Genomic DNA, 21,938 nt, shown 5'->3' on the forward strand with positions numbered 1-21,938 from the left:
ACCCCTTCGACGCCGATGACGAGCTGGGCTCGTCATGAGGTAGCCTCCTCGCACGCTCATGACGAGCCCAGCTCGTCATGTAAAGTGCGGTTTTAAAAAACTCAGCACAGGAGCGGAATTTCGCTAGCGCGCATGCGGTTAAAGTCAGCTCTAGATCTACGTAGGATCTTGAAATATTAAAACATTCAATAGCAGGCTGTTCAATCAAATGTATGCGACACACTGTGCAGAAAAAGACGCAGGTAGTACTAGTCGAGCTCTTTTGCAAATTTAACACATTCTCAGGTGCCCTATTACCAAAGACTTTACAGAGGGATCGGAAACAAAAGATATTCCAAACAATGAATGCTATCTGTCTTGGGCAGCCACAGTAATTCCGTCCTGCATACTGGTGCTGCCTGAATTCTATAACTTTTAACAAACTGAATATACAGGTTAGAAGACCTGCATCAAAAAGATGAAACAAGAAGGAAAACAGAAGCAGTTATGTTTACCAGTTTGAGAAACATTAGATGGCAAAGATACACAAACAAACCAGCAAAGAAGCAAAGAGAAGAAAGCATGGATTATTAGTCCTGTCTTATGAGGTGAGAGAGTGAAGGAAAACTAACTATGTGTGTACAAATGTGACCAACTGAGTTCCTAACCATTAACGTGGCAGTGCAGCTGTCTAGCTGGTATATTTCGGATCCATTTCCTCCAATGACACCACCGCGCCAGTACCTTTACCACAACAACCCCGAAAGCACGTCAGTTGCTCACAAAGCTATTACTACGTACGCTGCGTTGTAAAAAAATGTCTGGTAATAGCTATACCTAGTAGCAGTGCATACATTGTTATGCATGCGTGGTAAAGGTACTGCATGGTTACAGCCACTTTGTAATGGGTGTTTCCCGTACAATTCAAGAGACGAGTGTAGAGGAGCTCAGCATAAACAAAGTATATATCTAAGTGAGAGCAGATGAGCTTTATTCAAATCCAACATAAATCAAAGTCTTAGTAATATTTAAGAAATTAAATATATAGGACAAGGCTACTACACATCAAACCACGTTAAAAGTTCTACACCATATAGCTCACAGTCTAACTATAACAAAACAGCGACAGTGCAGCCGATACATTTTTAAACAAACACAGATCTTTGACAAACAATGAATATAAAACAAACATTTAGATCACTATCTGAACAGTCTCAAGCAACCACCAAAACTACTACAGTGATACACAGCATAATTGTACAAAAATCTTAACTATGTCACAAACACAGATTACAAAAGTACCTGCAAGTTGAGCACGGATAAATCAGACAGACTTTAACCTTGCAGCAGAAACTACGTTTACAATAAAACTCAAACGAGTTACAAATCCAAAGATGTAACAGGAGAACAGGGTTTTTAAGGGGTTAAGGGAAAGGGCGCTCTGCAAAGTAAACGCTAGGTTATTCCAATTTTTGCAGTATTGGGTGTTGGTGCGAATGAGCGAGGGGATAAGCCCTATTACCCCCCGTGGTGCGTCTGTTCACTGAACAAACTTTACAAACATCAAAACAAGTGCCCATTGCACACAACCAGAGAGTAAATATTATTCAAAAAAATTCTAAAGCATATTATACATGAGCAGGAAGTGAACACATAATTGAAAAATAAGCTGTCAGAGAAAACATCATATCAAAGACAATCTTCTTTAATTTCTTGTGTATCCAGCCGACACATGTTTCATCGCATAGCAATGCGACTCATCAGGGCTGTAACTTTCAAGTGAATGAAAAGGAGGTCGCTTAGCCGGTGATATTTCCAACCCGGCCAGGCTTAGGACCATAGGAAGCGTGGGTAGACTTTAGGTCCGGTATAAAGCACGTAGTATGAAGCCTGGGAAGGTAATCGCAGGTCAGATCCAGAGTGTAGATATGACGGGATAATGGTGTTAAAAGCTGGCTTAGGAAGGAGCTCTGATAATGCTCGTGTTTAGAGTATAAAGCCAGTGGGATCTGCCGGAGGTCAGAGTGAAGGATGGTAGATCGGGTGCGCTCTTGTCAGAAGTCACTCCAGCCGGTCAGGGTAAAGAAGCGCAGAGTAGACTGCTTCCGTGTAAGGCGAGATCCCGCACCCGCTCTACCATCCTTCACACTGACCTCCGGCGGATCCCACTGGCTTTATACTCTAAACACGAGCCTTATCAGAGCTCCTTTCGTGGCTACGGAAGGGATGCCCCACCATCTTCTACCCAGTGCCACACGCCGACACAAGCTACACAACCTCTGTGCGGCAGGGGACGTGGTACCCAGCGCTGTGGGTCTGGGGGCAAGCGGGCAGGCCAGTCCACCAGTGTCCCCTCTGCATCGGCTTCTAAGTCTTCCTAGTCCGACCTTTCAGGGCTACCAGTTGCCGGTGGGTGGCAGGTATGCCCCCACTTTTTTCTGAACTGCTGAAGTGCTTAGACTGAGTGTGCCCTGGGTCCCTGCCAATCAGGTACCCAGGGCCTGTGTTCCTTCCCTAAAAACTATGCTGAAACAAAATACCTAATTGGCATCTCTGGCCCCCTGTCAGCCCCTAGTCAGTATCCTTTTTCATTTTTTCTAGTGCTATATCAACTGTAGGACCAAAAAGATGTTGCTGGTCAAAAGGTTGATTAAGAATACTGGTTTGTACCTCTGGTTTGAAACCAGAGATGCGCAGCCAGACATGCCTACGTAATAGTATGCCGGTATTTATTGCTCTTGAGGCTGTATCAGCAGTATCCAAAGCACAACAGATGGAAGTATTAGTAATGACCTTACCTTCTTGTATTAAATCAGAGGCCCTGGTCTTATATTTGTCTGGCAAATGTTGCATAAGGGTTTCAAGCTCATCGTAGCGAGCCCTCTCATACCTTGCTAATAGAGCTTGGGTGTTGGCAATTCTCCAGAGGTTGGCTGCCTGAGAGTTGATGTGTTTACCGGAAGCATCTAGAAGTTTTGACTATCAGGGAGTGGAGCATCCCCTGTTCTCTGTGAATTAGCTCTTTTCCTGGCGTTTGAGACTACTAAAGAGTCTAGTGGCAGCTGACCTTTGATATATGCTGGGTCATTTGGAGCTGCTTTGTACTTTTTTTCCAACCTGGGATTAATTACCCTGGCCCTGACAGGGTCTTTAAATACCTCAGGTGCGTGCTTTACAACCCCTTTAAGCATTGGTAGGATGGTTGTGGTTTTATGCGATGGTAATAATCTGTCCATAAGGAAGTCGTCATCTACTGGATCAGTGTGTAGCTCAACCCCATGAAAGGTTGCTGCTCTATGAATGAGTTGTGTAAACACTATAGTGTCATATGGAGGAGATGGCCTAGAAGGGTATGCGTCATCTTGTGGGAGATCTGGAGCATCTGGTGCATTATAATCTTCCCAAGGATCATATGGTGGTTCTGGAATATTATCTGGGTCATCTAGTGGTTGGTCATCTTCTATCCCCCCCTGAGTAATCATCCTCATCATCATCTGCTGGTGCAGGGCTGTGTGGGATCAATGGTGAATGTACAGGGGAAATATCAAGGTCTGGTTCTTCTGGAAGTGGTAAAAGTACCCTTATAGGAGAAGTTTGAGCATGCTTTTTGAGGGGGACTGGAGGTGTGGTGGGAAAGTCCTGCTTCCTTTTAGCAGGCGCAGTAATGACATGTCCAGTTTTTGGATGAATCAGAAGTCTCGTTTGTTTTGGATCTGGACGGAAAAGCTCTTCTGTGGAAGCGTCCTTCAACGGCACCGACTTTTCTTGCTTGGAGCAGAGTTGTTTAGAAGTTTCAGCAGGGTCTATTACAGTCTTTGGAGCAGATTTCAGTTTCGGTTCCGAAGACTTGAGGTCGGAAGCTTTCCTTGGCTGTTGCTTTTTATTCGGATCGGATGTTTTCGGATCCGGAGTTTTTGGTTCCAAAGCTCGTTTCGGGTCGACAGCTTTAGGTGCCGAAGTGTGTTTCGGTGCCGAAGTGGACTTTGGTTTGAATCGTTTCGGTACCCGAGTTGGCTCGGTTTGATAGTGTTCGGTGTGGAACTTGGTTTCAATGCCAAGCTTGTTTTTGGCTCGAGCAATCTGGGTACCGTTGTTAGTTTCAGTGCCGGAGTTAGTTTTGTTTTAAGTACTTTTCGTTTTTCGGGACCGACAGGCTGACTCGAGCCTGAGTCGCCGAGAGGCTTTTTGGTAGTCTTCGTTGCCGAGCCGGAAGGCGGAGCGTCTGAAGTTTGTGATCGGTGTGCACCTGGAGGTGGAGGTGGAACCGAAGCCTGGCCTAGTGTGGGGGTGTGAACAGGGTCGACATTTGTACTCACGTCCTGTTGACCAGCTGGAACGGGATCGTCATTGTCTGCTTGCTCTTCGGCTACAGAAGATGAATCCTCTGCTCCGGAAACAACAACTTCTTCCTGCTGTTCTTCTTCGGACTCTAGATCGATTGGAGTCTCTTCGACGATGAAGTCTGGTGCTGATGAAGAGGATTGTGCCATGACTCTTCGCGCTCGTCGGTCCCGGACAGTTTGCTTGGACCGGAACGAAGCGCAGGAATGGCAATCGGCTCTCGTGCTCTGGGGACAAGCACAGATTGACCACCTCATGTAGATCAGTGTGGGGGAATTTGTGTCCACACTGAGGGCACTTCTTGAAGGGTGTTTTTTTCCATGAGCCTAACGCCCAATGGCGCAGTTGGGCCCAACGGCACGACGGTCATCGGAATCGAGAAGTGCAGGCTTTTTTCGACGTGAGTATGAAGGAAGGCGTGATAGAAAACGATACCGATGGTAGAAATCAAAGAAAGGGTGTCGAAAGGAGATCAGTAACGAGTCCGAGCAACAACACATCCGAGCCTGATGGCAGAAAAAAACTATCTGAAGAGGAGTCATCGACCATACAAAGACTCTTCCAGGACAACAACAAAGTGTAATCATCCAGGCCCACCACCAGATGGCGATCTGTGCACTAGTGTGTGATCTGCAGCGCATATGCCTCGAACATATATATTCACTGAAAAAAACACAGGTTACAGGGACGTTATAGTTCGGCATTAGCATTTTAAAAACCTTCGAAATTCATGGAAAACAACAAAGGTTAGAGGGACGTTATAGTTCACTCATTCAAAACCAGAGAAATTCCACTGTTCTAGTTAACTGAGCTAACTATAACTCGTGACCCCCACAATGCACTGCAGGGACGCGAGTTAAGGTTAGCTCAGCTAACTATAATGGCTGAATTTCTTTGGTTTTGTATGAGTGAAATGTCAGACTAACTATAACGTCCCTCTAACCATTGGTATATATATATATATATATATATTCACTAAAAAAACATAGGTTTTAGGGACGTTATAGTTAGTTGAACACTTGACTTCTATAAAACCAGAGAAATTCACCTGTTATAGTTAGATGAGCTAACTAACTTGCACGCCCGCAATCCACTGCTCATGATGTCACCTATTACATCACCCATGACATGGTCAGTGACACCACTGATGACATCACTGATGACATCTCAAATGACATCACTGATGACATTACTGATGACATCATCCACGTGACAATCTGATGCACATACTGATGCTGTAATATAAACTTTGATACACCCATTATAAAATGCTGACTACTGTTGAGCGGAATGCTGCGGGAGGTAGGGGTGCATCACCCTGAGGGCGCACATGCGAAAAAGCGATGTTGCCGTGCGTAATGATGTGATCTCTGACCTAATTCAGTCACATCTGTCTCATTTTAAGGACCAACTGGATAGTACTGTAGGCCTGAACTAGCAGATAGCGCTGCCCTACAGACACGTGGCGTTTGCTTTTAGGACACTGTAGTGAGCTCGTTACTAAGCGTACATGCACACAGGCTTCCGCCACTGCATTACACACGCACATTATGCTTCTAGCATGCGCTCTGTTCCTTTCTATATAAACCTTCGTATAACGTATAAATATTTAACTTTGTGAATTCTCGAGCACTCCATCTCCTCGTTGAACCACGATTACCACTAACAGTTGGTAGATCGTACTTCAAAAACGAAGGATGCACTTAACTCCTATTTTCTATCTTGAAATAAACCTTCATTTACTGCCAGATGTTTCCACCATTAATTATTTCTCCCTTTTCAGACATTCCATTAATTGCCTCAAGAAGGGCGAAGCGAGAGCTGACCCCGCAATGATGCCCTGGGCATTCTGATACCTTCCATCGTGGTATCAAGACACCGTCCCCGACTGGAGACCTGGTGTACTGTACAAACCTACCACAGACTCGGAGCTTGCACGAACACGTCGTGGGACACACCGGTGGTGGCAGGTGAGCAGTGAAGCCTCGGTGTGCAAGACCTACAATAGAGCATAGTGCGGGGGAAGGGGCTGGGGTGCAGCACACTGGGTGCACAGGTGCATGCAAGCGATTTTCACGTAGCTAATAATGTACGACTATATTATCAAAGAACGGCGATAACATTATCACCGTTCTTTGATAGAAGCCCAGGTTCACACGAGAACCTGGCCTTCTATGGGGATTCACAAGGGCATTTTATCAACCCCTTATCGCTGCGTTAGCGACAGTTTCCTGCCGCTAAAGCCCTTGATAATATGGCCCATAATCTTTGGCCTCATGTGTTTCATTTTAATGACTTGCTGAACCACACTCTTTCTCGCTGACCCCAGCGTCCTAGACAAACGGGTGACGGGAGGGTAAACACTAAGAGCTGGGTGCAGTAGGCCGACGCTCTGTCTCCTCCACCCTCTCTTCTTTTGACTCTCCCTCCCCTTCTCCCTTCCACCCACTCCCCCTTCCTTCCATTCTCACTATCGTCCTTTCATTCGGACTACCTTTCGTTACCTCTTCCACATAGCACACATACTTATGTTTCATTTTTGTCTTGCAGGTTTCCTACGCTGCTTCCACTGGAGTCAAACCCACGTTTTTTTTATTATACTGTTTCTTCTATTAAAGTTACGTTTCTATTTATTTATGTTTTAATAAAGGTTACTTTTTTGTATAGGTCTTCTTTTTCTGACAACACTTGTCTAATAATTATTGTGAAAATCATCTGTTTATAGGAGGTTTTAAGGACAAACTTATCTAATATTAGAGTGCACCTACCAAACATAATCTAACTGACTATTAGTCAAATGAAGCCTGGGTAATTATAAAATGATACACTCTTAGAACTCTTGCAGTTGTACAACACCATAAGTAGTGCCCATGTGATTCCAAACAAATAAGGCACTGCCTAGGACTGCCGAGGACCACCCTGCATATTTAAATAAAGCCCCGGAGGGGGAGGAGCCACGCGCTGGACCAAGATGTCCGTGTGAGACCTCGGCTCCGCTGCCGTTTCCCCCTAAGGCCACCATCCTGCCAGTAATCCTGCCCTAGAAGCTTTGAGATCGAAAGAGGACGGAAAGCGGAGCTGGCCGCTGAAATCCCGACCTCCCGACGATCTAGGAAACCGGAGCACTGAGCTCCGTAAGCTAAGGCCTCCCGGGGATTCGAAGCCGGGGTCTGGAGTGGTGAGGTGGCCGGCGCGGAGTGTGAAAACAGCAGGGGCTCGGGCCGGAAATCGCCGGTCAAGCCGATATCACCTGGAGCGAGTGGCAGTCTTTGCTGGTGGGGGCCTCCCCCCCCCCCCCGGAGCCCGCTCCTGGCTGGGATCGGGGTGTACTGAGGCCCCGCAACGCAACTGTGTCGGTGCCTGGCACCAACTTCATCGGATATGGGCGCCTGACTGCCCTTCACGGGACGGTGGGAGAGTGGCTGCTGTCCCCCCCTCCTCGGAGGGGGGGGCATCTATAGATAAAGCCTTAGTTGGCGGCTGCAGCTCCCGCAAAGCTGCAAGTGGCCGACCGGTGGATGCTCTACCAGCCCACGTGGAGAAGTATTTAACAACAAGGGGTGGTGATGGACAGAGTTTCTGAATTAAGCAGAATACTCTCACCCAGTCAAGAGATCAGGGCTAGATCCAACACCGTTTTTTAGCTCACTGCACCATCCCAGTTCAGAACCTGGCTATATGCAAATTAGTCTGTTCCTGTCCCAGTACATGATGGGAACAGGGCAAACCAAACTACCAAGCCAATTCTTACACTGGGAAGGAAACAAGCTTCCGGGGACCGGTTTCTGGCATTTCAGCCGTCGTCGGCCCGGCTTGCTTGAATCCTGATGGTGCAATGAGCAAGGGACTCACATCTGAGTATACCCATCCACGCTTAGGGTGGACAAAATATTTAACAACAAGGGGTGGTGATGGACAGAGTTTCTGAATTAAGCAGAATACTCTCACCCAGTCAAGAGATCAGGGCTAGATCCAACACCGTTTTTTAGCTCACTGCACCATCCCAGTTCAGAACCTGGCTATATGCAAATTAGTCTGTTCCTGTCCCAGTGCATGATGGGAACAGGGCAAACCAAACTACCAAGCCAATTCTTACACTGGGAAGGAAACAAGCTTCCGGGGACCGGTTTCTGGCACTATAGGTGTGGCAGGGTATACTCAGACATGAGTCCCTTGCTCACTGCTCCATCAGGATTCAAGCAAGCCGGGCCGACGACGCCTGAAATGGCAGAAACCGGTCCCTGGAAGCTTGTCTCCTTTCTGGTGAAGAATTGGCTTGGTAGTTTGGTCTGCCCTGTTCCCATCATGCACTGGGACAGGAACAGACTAATTTGCATATAGCCAGGTTCTGAACTGGGATGGTGCAGTGAGCTAAAAAAACGGTGTTGGATCTAGCCCTGATCTCTTGACTGGGTGAGAGTATTCTGCTTAATTCAGAAACTCTGTCCATCACCACCCCTTGTTGTTAAATATTTTGTCCACCCTAAGCGTGGAAGGGTTTACCCATGATGCACTGGGCCAGGGACAGACTAATTTGCATATAGCCAGGTTCTGAGCTGGGATGGGGCAGTGAGCTAAATAACGGTGATGGATCAAGCCCTGATCTTTGGACTGGGTAAGAGTTGTCTGCTTAATTCAGACACTCTGTTCATCACCACCCCCTTTTCTGAATCGTTTTTGGCCACTATAGGTGTGGCAGGGTATACTCAGACATGAGTCCCTTGCTCACTGCTCCATCAGGATTCAAGCAAGCCGGGCCGACGACGCCTGAAATGGCAGAAACCGGTCCCAGGAAGCTTGTCTCCTTTCTGGTGAAGAATTGGCTTGGTAGTTTGGTCTGCCCTGTTCCCATGATGCACTGGGCCAGGGACAGACTAATTTGCATATAGCCAGGTTCTGAGCTGGGATGGGGCAGTGAGCTAAATAACGGTGATGGATCAAGCCCTGATCTTTGGACTGGGTAAGAGTGGTCTGCTTAATTCAGACACTCTGTTCATCACCACCCCCTTTTCTGAATCGCAGGTGACTAGCTTCCTTTCCCCTTTAGTTATCTGTTAGTTTTAGTGTGTAGGGCGACAGGCACTCTGCCAGTTGGGATGAGCAAAAGCCAGGAGCAGGGGTGCAGGGAGGGGGGAAGTGGGGAGGGGATGGGTTTGTTTTTCAGTGTTGGAATTTTGTGGTTCGCAGTATTGATTTCTTCGACAACATCAAAAAGCGGAGCAGGGCTACCAAGACTACTACAGAGGCTAGATGTCAAGCGATAGACGCAGATCAGGGATTAAAGTGCTTAGATGGAATGTCAAAGGGCTAGGGGAAAAAATAAAGCAGAGGATGGTGAACCAATTCATCAGACGACATGCACCAGAAGTGATCCTTTTACAGGAAACCCATCTGATAGGAAATAAATGTATGGCCTTGCACAGGAGGGGGGATAAACTGGTGGCACATGCGGGATTCACTTCAGGGTCGCGGGGAGTGGGTATACTTGTTAAAAATGTGTTTCCTTTTGCATTACGAGCCACGTGGACAGATAAACAGGGCAGGTATGTAGGGGTCTCGGGCCAATGGGAGGGGAAGACGGACACTTTGGTCTCAGTATATGTCCCTCCCGGCCTGCAATTGGAAACGTTTAAAGACCTAGGCGCAATATTTCTCACTCTTCCGCTGGGTATCTTGGTGTTGGGAGGAGACTTTTAACGCTGTGATGTCCGGGGACCTAGACCGACATCACAGCGACCTGTTGTCCTCCCAACCGACCTGTTACCGGCAGCGCAAGTCCATACCATCCGAGAAATACGTCATTTGGGATGGGGCATTTCAGATCACTCCCCCGTGTGGCTGAGACTGGAGAGGGAATGTGCAGGTAGAGTGGCACCCATTAATCCATGGTACCTAAAAGATCCACACACCCGGAGCAGTATGGTAAAAGTCGCGGATCACTACTTCCAGGAAAATATAGAATTGGTGGACTCTGCACAGATTGTTTGGGAGGCGTATAAAACAGTAATTCGAGGTGAAATGCTCTCCCCGATAGCCGGGAAAAAGAAGGAGAGGCAGGCTGATCTTGAAAGAGCAGAGGAGGATGTGATTACGTCAGAATAGGAACTAGCCCGGGCGGTCTCCCCTGAGGGACTTCATCTTCTTAGGTTGAGGCAAGATGAGTTTCATGGCATCGCCAGAGACAGAGCCTCGTCGGGGATGGAAGTCCAGGAGCGAGCCATTTCCCTCCGAGCTCGGCGATCTCGAATGGTCTGCTTGGAGCGGAAGGATGCACGAGCTGCGCAGTCTCTGGCCTTGTGCTCCGGAGAAAGGCAGAGCTTACACACCTCATGCAGATCGGTGTGGGGAAACTTCGACCCACATTGAGGACACTTTTTGAATGGAGTCCTTTCCATGATCCAGATACGAAGGCCCAAGTAGTCTCGAAGGCCCTCGTCGAAGTCCGGATTCGCAGACTTCGAAGTTGGAGAGATGCGTGACAACTAGGATTTGCGTATCGAGAACAATAGCGTCGAACGGGTGAAGGATTGCGCGTCGAAAGCAGAATCGGTAACGGTTCCGAACTGGAGCGCGAGAAACACATCCGAGACCTCGATGGCGGAAAAAAACAATCTGAAGATGGAGCCGATGCCCATGCGCACTATGGTCCAAAGGAGGAGTCACCTATCTCGTGACTTTCAAAGACTTTTCCAGAACAATAAAGTGCAAACATCCGGGCCCAACACCAGATGGCGATCTATGCACAGTGTGTGATCTGCAGCTCATATGCCTCGAACACTCAATTAACTACCAATTGAAGAGAGAAGTATATTCAAAACAGCTTACATAACCCATAAAGCCATCTACACTGGAACACCAAACTATATTGCAATCAAACTGTCAAAAGCTGGCCAAAAGACGCCTCTGCATAGCTCAAACACTCTTCTTCTGATCATGCCTAAATTTAAGAAAAAAAACACTCGCCCATTCTTTTTCTGGAAATGCACCTAGAATCTGAAATGCTCTGCCACAAGATCCAAGTGACAATCAATCATTCCTAAACTTTTAACAAAAAACTTGAATGATTTCAACAAAAACCTGAACCTACCATCCTAAAATAATCGACTTGCTCTGTTGCACTTCCCCTCCAACCATCAAAGAGCCGATCCTCACTACCTCAGGAAATATCGATTCCTCCAATCTCTGAAAAAACTCTCCATTGCTACCTCCAAACTTTTTCAACCCTCTGTACTCTTCTCGAAGTTATATTATTACCTTGTATGACTAATATTTTTCTTGTGTACTACTTGTAAATGTGCTCTCTGCTAACTGTGTAAGGCGCTCGGAAACCCACAGGTCAAGTGCCAGCTATATAAAACTCGAAAATTAAATAAAGAAAATATCCCCAAAGCATTCAATTCTAGCTTAGTGCAGTTCAGCTACTCCAACTTTATGCATGCCTTAAAATCCTGTGTTACAGCAAACAAATGATGGAGGGAATGCTGACAATGCAAACATTCTCCCCCAGTCAAAAGATCTGGGTTAAATCCATTGTTCTTTTGCCCACTACGCCACCCCAGTTTGGACCCAGCCATACGCAAATCAGTCTTGACCCTGTGCACCATGGGAACAGTCCAGACCGAACTGACAGGCCCTCCCTGGACCGGAAACAAGCATCCTGGGACCGGTTTCAGGGTATGTCACCCTTCTTCAGCCAGGCTAGCTTGAATCCAGTGGCACAGTGAGCAAGGGACTCACGTCTGGGCATACATATCCCACTTGGGGCGAACAGTGTTACTCACCCATTCCTTTTCTGGAAATGCACCTAGAATCTGAATGCTCTGCCACAAGATCTAAGTGACAATCAATCATTCCTAAACTTTAAAAACAAAAAACTTGAATCATTTGTCCACAACAAAAACCTGAACCTACCATCCTAAAAAAAATCGACTTGCTCTGTTGCACTTCCCCTCCAACCATCAAAGAGCCCGATCCTCACTACCTCAGGAAATATCTATTCCTCTATTCCTCCAATCTCCGAAACAACCCTCCATTGCTACCTCCAAACTTTTTCAACCATCTAAACTCTTCTCGAAGTTATATTATTACCTTGTATGCCTAATATTTTTCTTGTGTACTCCTTGTAAAGGTGCTCCCTGCAAACTCTGTAAGGAGCTCGGATACCTTCAGGTCAAGTGCCAGCTATATAAAACTCGAAAATGTATAAAATAAAATATCCCCAAAACATACAACTCTAGCTTAGTGCAGTTCAGCTACTCCAATTGTATGCATGCCTTAAATCCTGTCACATACTTCGTAGGTAAGGAAGGTGACTGAGGAGTTCATTAAGCTTTTCACAAAAAAAGCAGGCATAAGAATCTCCTGTTAAGTATAAAAAAGTAGGACTGGGGAATACGAAAAATGAGAACTACAATCTTTCCTCACAAGAAGATAGTGCAAGAGAGCTTTTCACTCTCTCAAATCTAGACCGAAAATAGAGGAAAGGACATGACAGTTGGCAAGGTTAAGATTTATCAGGGGCCTCGGTGACAAGGCCAGGTACATGGAGGAACATATGGAACTCGTTTGCATACAGACTGGACAGATGGAGAGTAGGATGACAGAGTAAAAAAATTATCAAGAAACAATGTAATCACAAACAATATTACACGTGCAGAGTTACATGACAAACATGGTCTCTATGGGTAACAATTACTTCTCCATCATCAGAAAAAAAACCTTAAACAGTAAGTCAATAAGAAAACAGGGAGACACACTTACAATTATCTTTTAGTGCCAGTTAATTGACATGGAACTCAACCTAACAATGTATAGTGGGCAGGAAGGCAGCAGAAAAATATAAAGCACAGTGGGCTACTCGGCTCGTGCTTCAGTCATACGTACAAGGATTAGCTCCATCTGCGACAATCAACATCCGCAAAGAGGCCAGACTCACATCCCTCTGATCACGTTGTGCAAGGAGTGACCAGTGCATGTCCCGAGACTTCACCACAGCAACACGTGCTAAAAGGAAGGAATCAAAAGTTGAGAAATATGGGAAGGGGAAACACAAGAGAAAGGCATTTAACAATAAAATCGGTTTAAGTAGCTGTGTCTGAGAAAGGAAGATTAAAGCTTTGTCATTGCAGGACTTGCATCCTGTATCCTACTTCTTGTTGAAGGGAGTTTCAAGGCAAACCAAATTATCTGTACCCTCAACCTAAACATAAAGGGAAAAGGGTATGCAATGCTCTGGAGAATCACACGGTCACTGATGTAAAATCATGCATTTGGTAAATAAGGACCAAAAATGAAAGCTGAAAGGCCAAACTAATATAATGGGGAAAAGGCTATTTCATTCGTCATTCATCACTGCATGAATTTCTCACTTGATAGTTATCTCAAACAGCAATGGTGAGAGTGCCAAATTCCAAATTCGAGGGGTAGGAAAGAGTGCAGCTTAAGCTACTGTACGGCTCCACTACATGCAACCCTTCTCTGATCACATACATTATGATTGCCTTATCTCATGACTCCTCTATGTTATGGCTTCTTTCCTAACAGTATATTGTGATACTGCTCCTTCCCACATACTGCTCCCACCCTAACCATTCCTTGTTATAGTTGAACGGATTCTCTAGTACTTATTTTCGAAAGATACAATCACTTTAATTCACGGTCTGGCTAGTCTAACCACTTCATTCCACAGTACCACCCTCTGCCTTTACCTATTTAACCCAATATGTTGGTATGTTCTGCTCTTTAACCAAAGGGAAAATACCCTGAGCTGGATGAATTAAAAAATAAACTCTTTCTCAGACCATCTAAAGTATGAATCCATCTTGTTTAAAGGATTATTCCTATTTTGTTGTGCATCTATATATTTGTTAGCTAATTAGACACGTATGGCTCACCACAATAAGACACTACAACCAATTTATCTACTTTCATCACAGTGCCATATCACTATTCACTGTGCCTTACATATCTGCAATCGCATAACAACTGTTCTGCTAACCAATTTCTTTGTAGAGCTCACTTCGCAGATAGTGCACTATACAAGTGCATTCAACAAGATTGACCACCTTTTTGACCACTCTTCTTAAACAAGCATTTATGATGCAATAGGTCTCGCATTACTGAAAGTTTGAGCCATTGGTGTTGCATTATTATTAGCTCAAACATTCATTAATGCGAGACCTATTGCATTGCAAATGCTTGTTTCTTTTTAGTTGTCAATCTAAGTAGGAGGGACATAGCCAACTAATTTCAAGCAATGGGCGGGCTTCCAAGCATCTCTATGTTCTTGGTAAGCAACAGTCTGCCGTACAACAGACTGTGCATGTGCTGACTAGTAGGCTCATTGTAACAAGCATTGGAAATGCAATAGGTCTCGCAGCATTAGAGTTAGTGCTTTTAGGATTGTTTATGGGTTTTTTTGTAAATCTTTAGCATTTTTGTTTCCTGTAGCCAATGCTAAAGAATAAAAAAAAAAGCCATAAACATTTCTAAAAGCTCTAACTCAAATGCTCCGAGACCTATTGCACTGTGTGAGGGTGAGGGGTTGAGGGTGAGTGAGGGTGAGGGTGAGTGAGGGTGAGTGAGGGTGAGGGTGAGTGTGAGTTAGGGTGAGGGGTTGAGGGTGGGTGAGGGTGAGGGGTTGAGGGTGAGTGAGGGTGAGTGAGGGTGAGGGGTTGAGGGTGAGTGAGGGTGGGTGAGGGTGAGTGAGGGTGAGGGTGAGGTGTTGAGGGTGAGTGAGGGTGAGGGCGAGTGAGGTGTTGAGGGTGAGTGAGGGTGAGGGTTTGAGGGTGAGGGTGAGGGGGTGAGGGTAGGTGAGGGGTTGAGGGTGAGTGAGGGTGAGGGTGAGTGAGGGTGATGCTGAGGGGTTGAGGGTGAGTGAGGGTGAGTGAGAGTGAGGGTGAGTGAGGGGTTGAGGGTGAAGGGTTGAGGGTAAGTGAGGGTGAGTGAGGGTGAGTGAGGGTGAGGGGTTGAGGGTGAGTGAGGGGTTGAGGGTGAGTGAGGGTGAGGCGTTGAGGGTGAGTGAGTGTGGGTGAGGGTGAGTGAGGGTGAGGGGTTGAGGGTGAGTGAGGGTGAGTGAGGGTGAGTGAGGGTGAGTGTGGGTGAGCGGATCTAAATAACCAATTACACCACATCAAATTAGACAGATGCAAAAACGCTGAGCAAATCCCCCCACCGGCCAGAGCTGGGAGCGTTTATCGTGCCTATAAATTAAATTATTGATACCAGATTGCAGACGATGCGATTGGACGGAGGGAGGCGGCGAGTCTATCTGGTCCCTGCCCCTCCTCCCGCCACGCTCCGGGGCAGCTGTGGGGGATAATCTCCTTCGAGCCGAAGGCGGGCAAGATGCGCGGTGCTGTCAGGGAAGAATGCGAGCAGCGGGACACGGCGCTGCTGTTTTCGGGGGGTCTAGGGTGAGTGCCACAAACTAGTGATGCTGGGACGCGTCCGACAGTTAGGGTAGTGACGGGACTGTATGTGTGTGTGCTTCGGTACTGGGACATAAGGGGGCGCTGCAGGTCAGGTTGCAAGGCTGGACAACTGCTTGGTGTCCTGGTAATGAAAAAGTAGGGAGTTGTGCAAGTAGGGATTAAGAAGATGCACTGCTTGATCTCAGTGTGAGTACGAGTACAGCGGCAGTACGGCTGCTGCAAGTCTGGATTGGGCTGCACTGGGTGCTTGCACTGTGAGTACAGGTACAGGACAGTAGGGCTGCTGCAAATGGGGGGGGTGGGGGTTAAGTGCAGCGAAAGCGATTACCTGCGGGGATAAAGAATAGGAAAACCTAACATCAGAATGTCTCAGGTAGCTCATAATGCAGTTGGTCGGCCATATGTGCCACTCGTTGAAAACAATAAACATGCAGAATAAGCGTCATTATAGTAGGCGCGGGCGGAGTTCTTTTTACCTAGCGTGATTCAGGAAGTGTCTAAAGAGAGGACCAACGGTAATTGTTATCCTCATAAACATTGGGTGCAATCAGTTAAAAAAAACCGTGAGCTGTTAATACGGGTCTTTCGTGGACTTGTGCCGGTAAGGTGTCTTGTTTAAAATGGTGATTTCTGCCGTCTAGCGAGAGCAAAAGTGGGGCAGACTTACTTTCGAGCAGAGCTGCAAGGGTCTATCTCCTTCTTGATGTGGCTGGTGATGCGTGAAGTGCCGCGTGTGAGGTCCTGTTTAAATACTGCGTGGCGTGGCCAACGTGCTAGCATGCACGTTCTAACCTGTGTATGGCGCTGAGTTTAAAACCTGGAACTGGAGGTTTTCTCGAGCATACCTGTTGAAATTAACTTGTAGTCCAGAGAATTGCGTGTTATAGCTTAGGGATTAACTAATTTGTCAGCAGGATGTGTTTTGCGCAATACAGTACATGTTATGTACATTGTCAATTGCAAGCAGGAGAACAGTTTGTGAACTTTAACATCCTAAAGAATCGATGACCACATACAAAGTTAACATGAACTAATGTCGGATCTGTGTGAGACAGCAACAGGGAGCGTTGCGAGTGGCATACAAGACGGAGGGAAGAGAGGGGAGGGGGGAGGAGAAATGCGACACGGCGGGAAGGGGAGGGGGCGGAGCGGGTACAATAAACAAGACGGAGGGAAGAGAGGGGAGGGGGGAGGAGAAGTGCGACAGGGGAAATGCGAGACGGCGGGAAGGGGAGGGGGCGGAGCGGGTAAAAACTTGTAGTCCAGAGAATTGCGTGTTATAGCTTAGGGATTAACTAATTTGTCAGCAGGATGTGTTTTGCGCAATACAGTACATGTTATGTACATTGTCAATTGCAAGCAGGAGAACAGTTTGTGAACTTTAACATCCTAAAGAATCGATGACCACATACAAAGTTAACATGAACTAATGTCGGATCTGTGTGAGACAGGGAGCGTTGCGAGTGGCATACAAGACGGAGGGAAGAGAGGGGAGGGGGGGAAGAGAAATGCGACACGGCGGGAAGGGGAGGGGGCGGAGCGGGTACAATAAACAAGACGGAGGGAAGAGGGGGGAGGAGAAGTGCGACAGGGGAAATGCGAGACGGCGGGAAGGGGAGGGGGCGGAGCGGGTAAACAAAGACGGACGTGCACGCGCTTTTAAGCTCAATGCGCATGCGCATTGAGCTTAAAAGTCACGGGCACTGCAAGGAATCGCCACGATTCCTTGCAGTGTGGATAAAGAGCGGATAAGTCCCAATACTCTCGCCTTGCTCGATGCGCATGCGCATCGACAGGCGAGACCTAAAAAGGGGGTATGGGTTCACAAACAGTTCATTAGCTTGACAGTAAGGGAACACATGTGACTGAATCTGCTATAATATGGGTTTGTTTCGTTTACATTTTTTAACATTTTCTTGTATGGTTGTTACCCATTTAGTGGTTACAAGACCTCTAAAGCAAACTTTGTCTATATAAAACTAGATAGTGCTAAATTTATAGAGGTGCCAAGTTGTGATTTTACTTTTTGGGTACACTAAATAAACATAGTTCACTCGAGACCACACCAAGAAGCTGCTCTTTGGTGTCTAGTAAAAAAGGCACAAAAGAAGCGAGGCACAATTCTGTCAATCAAAGTAGATGAATGACAAAAAACAAAACAATGGATGCATACAGATTGCACCTTTGAAATTAGCGTCGATATTTGCAAGGCCTCTTCAGTGAATAAAACCCCCAAGAGGAACATTTTGCAAGGGTCGTCTCAAAATCAATGTGAATTACTGTGTCCTCTGGAGGTGTTGGTTGTAACTGCATAGTGACTCGGGCAAGTGTGCTTATATCTGTTCACGAGCAGCACTCCTCTGAAAAACATAGGGAATAACTGGGCCTCTAACTCATGCACGTATGCCTGCAAAACACATTTATTAAATATTGTTATAGAGTAGCTGTATGCCAGCTATCAGCCACTCTTAATGACATAAACATCTGGGGTGAGGCATTAGGACTCCAGAGGGCCGAGAGCCTCTGTTGTGTGGTGGGTGAAGTGTTGGTGTGTAATGTTTTGGTAGGTACAGCGCATGACCCGTGCAGGAGCACAACACATTGCTGTGCGAGGGGCTCTGCGCTGGGTGTAGTGGGGTACTCACGAGGGCTGGGGTGAGGCGTTGGGACACCAGAGGGCCAGGAGCCTCTGTTGTGTGCACGGGGATCTGCGCTGGGTGTAGTGGAGGGATCACAAGGCCAGGGGTGAGGAGTTAGGAGACCAGAGGGCCGGAAGCCTCTGTTGTGTGGTGGGTGAAGTGTTGCTGTGTAATGTTTTGTAGGTACAGCGCGTGACCGGTGCAGGAGCACAACACACTGCTGTGCGCGGGGATCTGTGCTTGGTGTAGTAGGGGTGCAGGAGCCCCCTTTACTCCTGGTCCCGTGCCTTCCATGTCATTCCTTGCACGCACCCCAGTTGGAGGACCCCGTTCTTGTGGCTGTAAATACCGCGGCTGATTGCGACATTTATCACGCGCTAATCCTCCCCCGGAGCCTTAAAAACTCGGAAGGCACTTTACTGCACGTCTGCAGAGTACAAACACAGGCTCTACACACAGGGCCGGTCCTAGGCCTTCTGAGGCCCCGGGCGAAAGGGAAGATGCGAGGCCCCCCTTGTTGCATATTGCGTCACAAGAAGTGACATCACAGAAAGCGACATCGCAGTACTATTGATCTTATTTGGCATCACTGAAGCTAACTAATGTGGATATCAGTAACATGGACAAAAAGTAGAGGGGATTGAAAACACGTGAGCAAATATCAATTTATTATAAAAAGTAGATAAAATTAAATATTGCAATGAAACAAGGTTGAGAGAATGAACACAATGCTTGTTGCAAAATGCAGTGAGGTCACAAACTCCAAACCAGATCGCTTGTAACCACAAAAATGTTTGAACATCTGGCCCATGGCTCTTCTAGCTGACAAGTTAAAACTTTTTGATTCTGCTGGTTTTAGTTTGAAAGTGAAAATTACATAGATTGGTCCAAAGATCGCCGACCTTGCACCAGGAAGCTTAGCACCTACAACAGTGATTACTCAGGATCAGGCACGTTGCCCATTGGGCTCAAAGGGCTTCAGCATCTTTTTAATTGAGATTTTTCAAACAAAGAGTACAGGCACAGTATAGAAGAAAGAGGAGCAATCGCATAGTGGGGTATGAGGACTGTGAGACGGAACAGCATGCTTTGCTATCAAGTTGTAGAGTCAAGGTACCATCATGACGTAACATAACTTAGTAACATTTAATCTTAGTATCCTAGGTCATAGGTGCTTGAGATGAGTAAGGAGCTATAAGAGGACTGGCGAGTGTTGAAGCGCAGAGAATTCTAGAGGAGGCCACCTCACCTACCGGTAGTGAACAGCAATGTAGAGCAGACTTTTTGTGCAGTGGCGAGCGTTACTATTACGTAATCTTTAAGGGTGTGTAATATACCGACCTTGGAAGGTTAAAAGTGTTAGCTTGCCTAGGCACGATTTACGTGTAGGAACCGCAGGTCAGGAGTGAGCATCTGATTTACTGACACATCTTGCCAGTAACGCATAAAGAGCATCTTCTGGTCCATGCCGTACTTCAGGACTAGAGGATAAAATGCATTTTGAAGCAATATGGTTGAGAAGTTGATAGCATGGCCATCGAAATGATCACTGCAAGAAGTCACTCAGCACCACCACAGCACCACTCAGCACCACCACAGCATCACTCAGCGCCACCTCAGCATCACTCAGCACCACCACAGCACCACTCAGCACCACCACAGCATCACTCAGCACCACCACAGCATCACTCAGTGCCACCCCAGCATCCCTCAGCACCACCACAGCATCACTCAGCGCCACCCCAGCATCACTCAGCGCCATCACATTATCACTCAGCACCACCACAGCACCACTCAGCACCACCACAGCACCACTCAGCACCACCACAGCATCACTCACGGCCTCCACAGCATCACTCACGGCCACCACAGCATCACTCACGGCCACCACAGCATCACTCAGGGGCACCACAACATCACTATGCGCTACCATAGCATCACTGAAAGCCACAGCATCACTCGTCGCCGCCACAGCATCACTCGTCGCCACCACATCACTCCGCGCCATCACAGCATCAATATGTGCAACCATTCAACAACAACTGGTTCAAATACATTCTCTCAATGTTTCAAGCTTTATTACAAATGTCACAAAACGATGTTAATATTTCACTTCTGTTCTTGGATTTTCTTCACAATAAAATACACTGAACATAATCTTCACAAAAGTTATTTACAAAAGTTTAAGCTGTTGCCATTATAAATTACAATCACTTTTATTTAAGTATTAATTAATTAAAAAATTAAAAGCCATTGTTATTTGTAATATCAATACATCTAAGTCACGTAAATACAAAACATGTTGCTTTACAAATGCTAAAGGTGTCACATTTACGAAAGTTATAACTATTGGCATTGTAAATGACAAAGCTATTAATTTAGCTATTTTCAAAACCAAGACATAAATAATAAAATTGTCATTTACAAGACCAATAGCTCAAACTTTCCTAATGCGAGACCTATTGCATTGCAAATGCTTGTTTAAAAGGTCCACTATACTTAAACGGCAAGGTGCTGTTCTACTAGTAATTTATGAACGTGGTTTCCACTGCAACTGATTTTGCTTCACTTACTTTTTCACGTCTCTGCTTCCTGCCCAATAGCCACCGATGGCTACAATGCCCACATTACAAAGATGATAATTTTGTAGTCCAGGACAGGCTCATTGGAGGCATACATTGCCACCTTCACTAACTTGCCAAATGTATCACCAATATATAAATGAGTCCTGCTTAAAACCTACACTCTTTCTGCGCTTTCTGAAACAGACACCGAAGGCTACAAGGCCCAGGGAAGGGGGCCCCCACACCATGACCTTCCAGCTCGACACAGTGCTATGAGGCCCTGGGAGGGGGCCCCCCTCCCCTGGGCCTTCAAACCGTAACAAGGCACTTCCCAAGACACTGCAGAGAGCTCATCAGAGAGCAAAAAAAAAAAAAAAAAAAAAACGTCAGCTGAAGGGGTGTGCTTCAATTGTAGCTGTACCTAGCTTAGATGGCAACAGTAAATATATTTTCGATGTGTATGTAATATTGCCCCCCCTGTCAGATCAGTACAAGTCAAATATTGCTTATGCATACATTTTAAGATACAAGACACTGCCCTACCAAGATTCGAAGTATAACAAAAGCCAGTTGATCTGGCTGCTCCCTCCTCCCCTCACCCACCTTCTCTTACCTGTGTCCGGCTGGTGCTCGAAAGAAACAAAGGGGCCTCTGTTGCTTGGATACAAAATGCCCAAACAGAGCCGAGAATGGCCGGTACTTAACCAAGGCGCCCGAGGCGCTGCCGGGGGCCCTGAAGTGAGCTGTGAAAGTGTGACCTTTCACAGGGGCGCGAGGCCCCCTGTGTTTTGCTGAGCGCGAGGCCCTGGGCGGCTGCCCACACTGCCCATGCCTAGCGCCGGCCCTGTCTACACAGACTCTCCTGGTCTGTGCGACGCCCGCCACCACCTGTAACCCGTGGCCCATTACCTCCGCCGTGTGCCGCACACGGCCACCACCTCACAGTTGGTACCGATCTCCGCACACATCTTCAAGGAGGCCTG

General features: G+C 46.8%; 1 protein-coding gene across 2 annotated transcripts in view; it reads right to left on the minus strand.

Annotated features, from left to right (window-relative positions):
• The window catches only part of DIP2A (DIP2 acetate--CoA ligase A), a 784,944-nt gene that overhangs the window by 268,224 nt on the left and 494,782 nt on the right, over positions 1-21,938 (minus strand). For both annotated transcript variants that reach the window (XM_078681430.1, XM_078681429.1), the window contains one exon: positions 13,204-13,323. In XM_078681430.1, coding sequence (XP_078537556.1) covers positions 13,204-13,323 — 120 coding nt within the window. The remainder of the gene's footprint in view (positions 1-13,203; positions 13,324-21,938) is intronic.

This window comes from Lissotriton helveticus, chromosome 3_1 (assembly GCF_964261635.1).
Source record: "Lissotriton helveticus chromosome 3_1, aLisHel1.1, whole genome shotgun sequence".
In the NCBI taxonomy this organism is placed as follows: domain Eukaryota; kingdom Metazoa; phylum Chordata; class Amphibia; order Caudata; family Salamandridae; genus Lissotriton; species Lissotriton helveticus.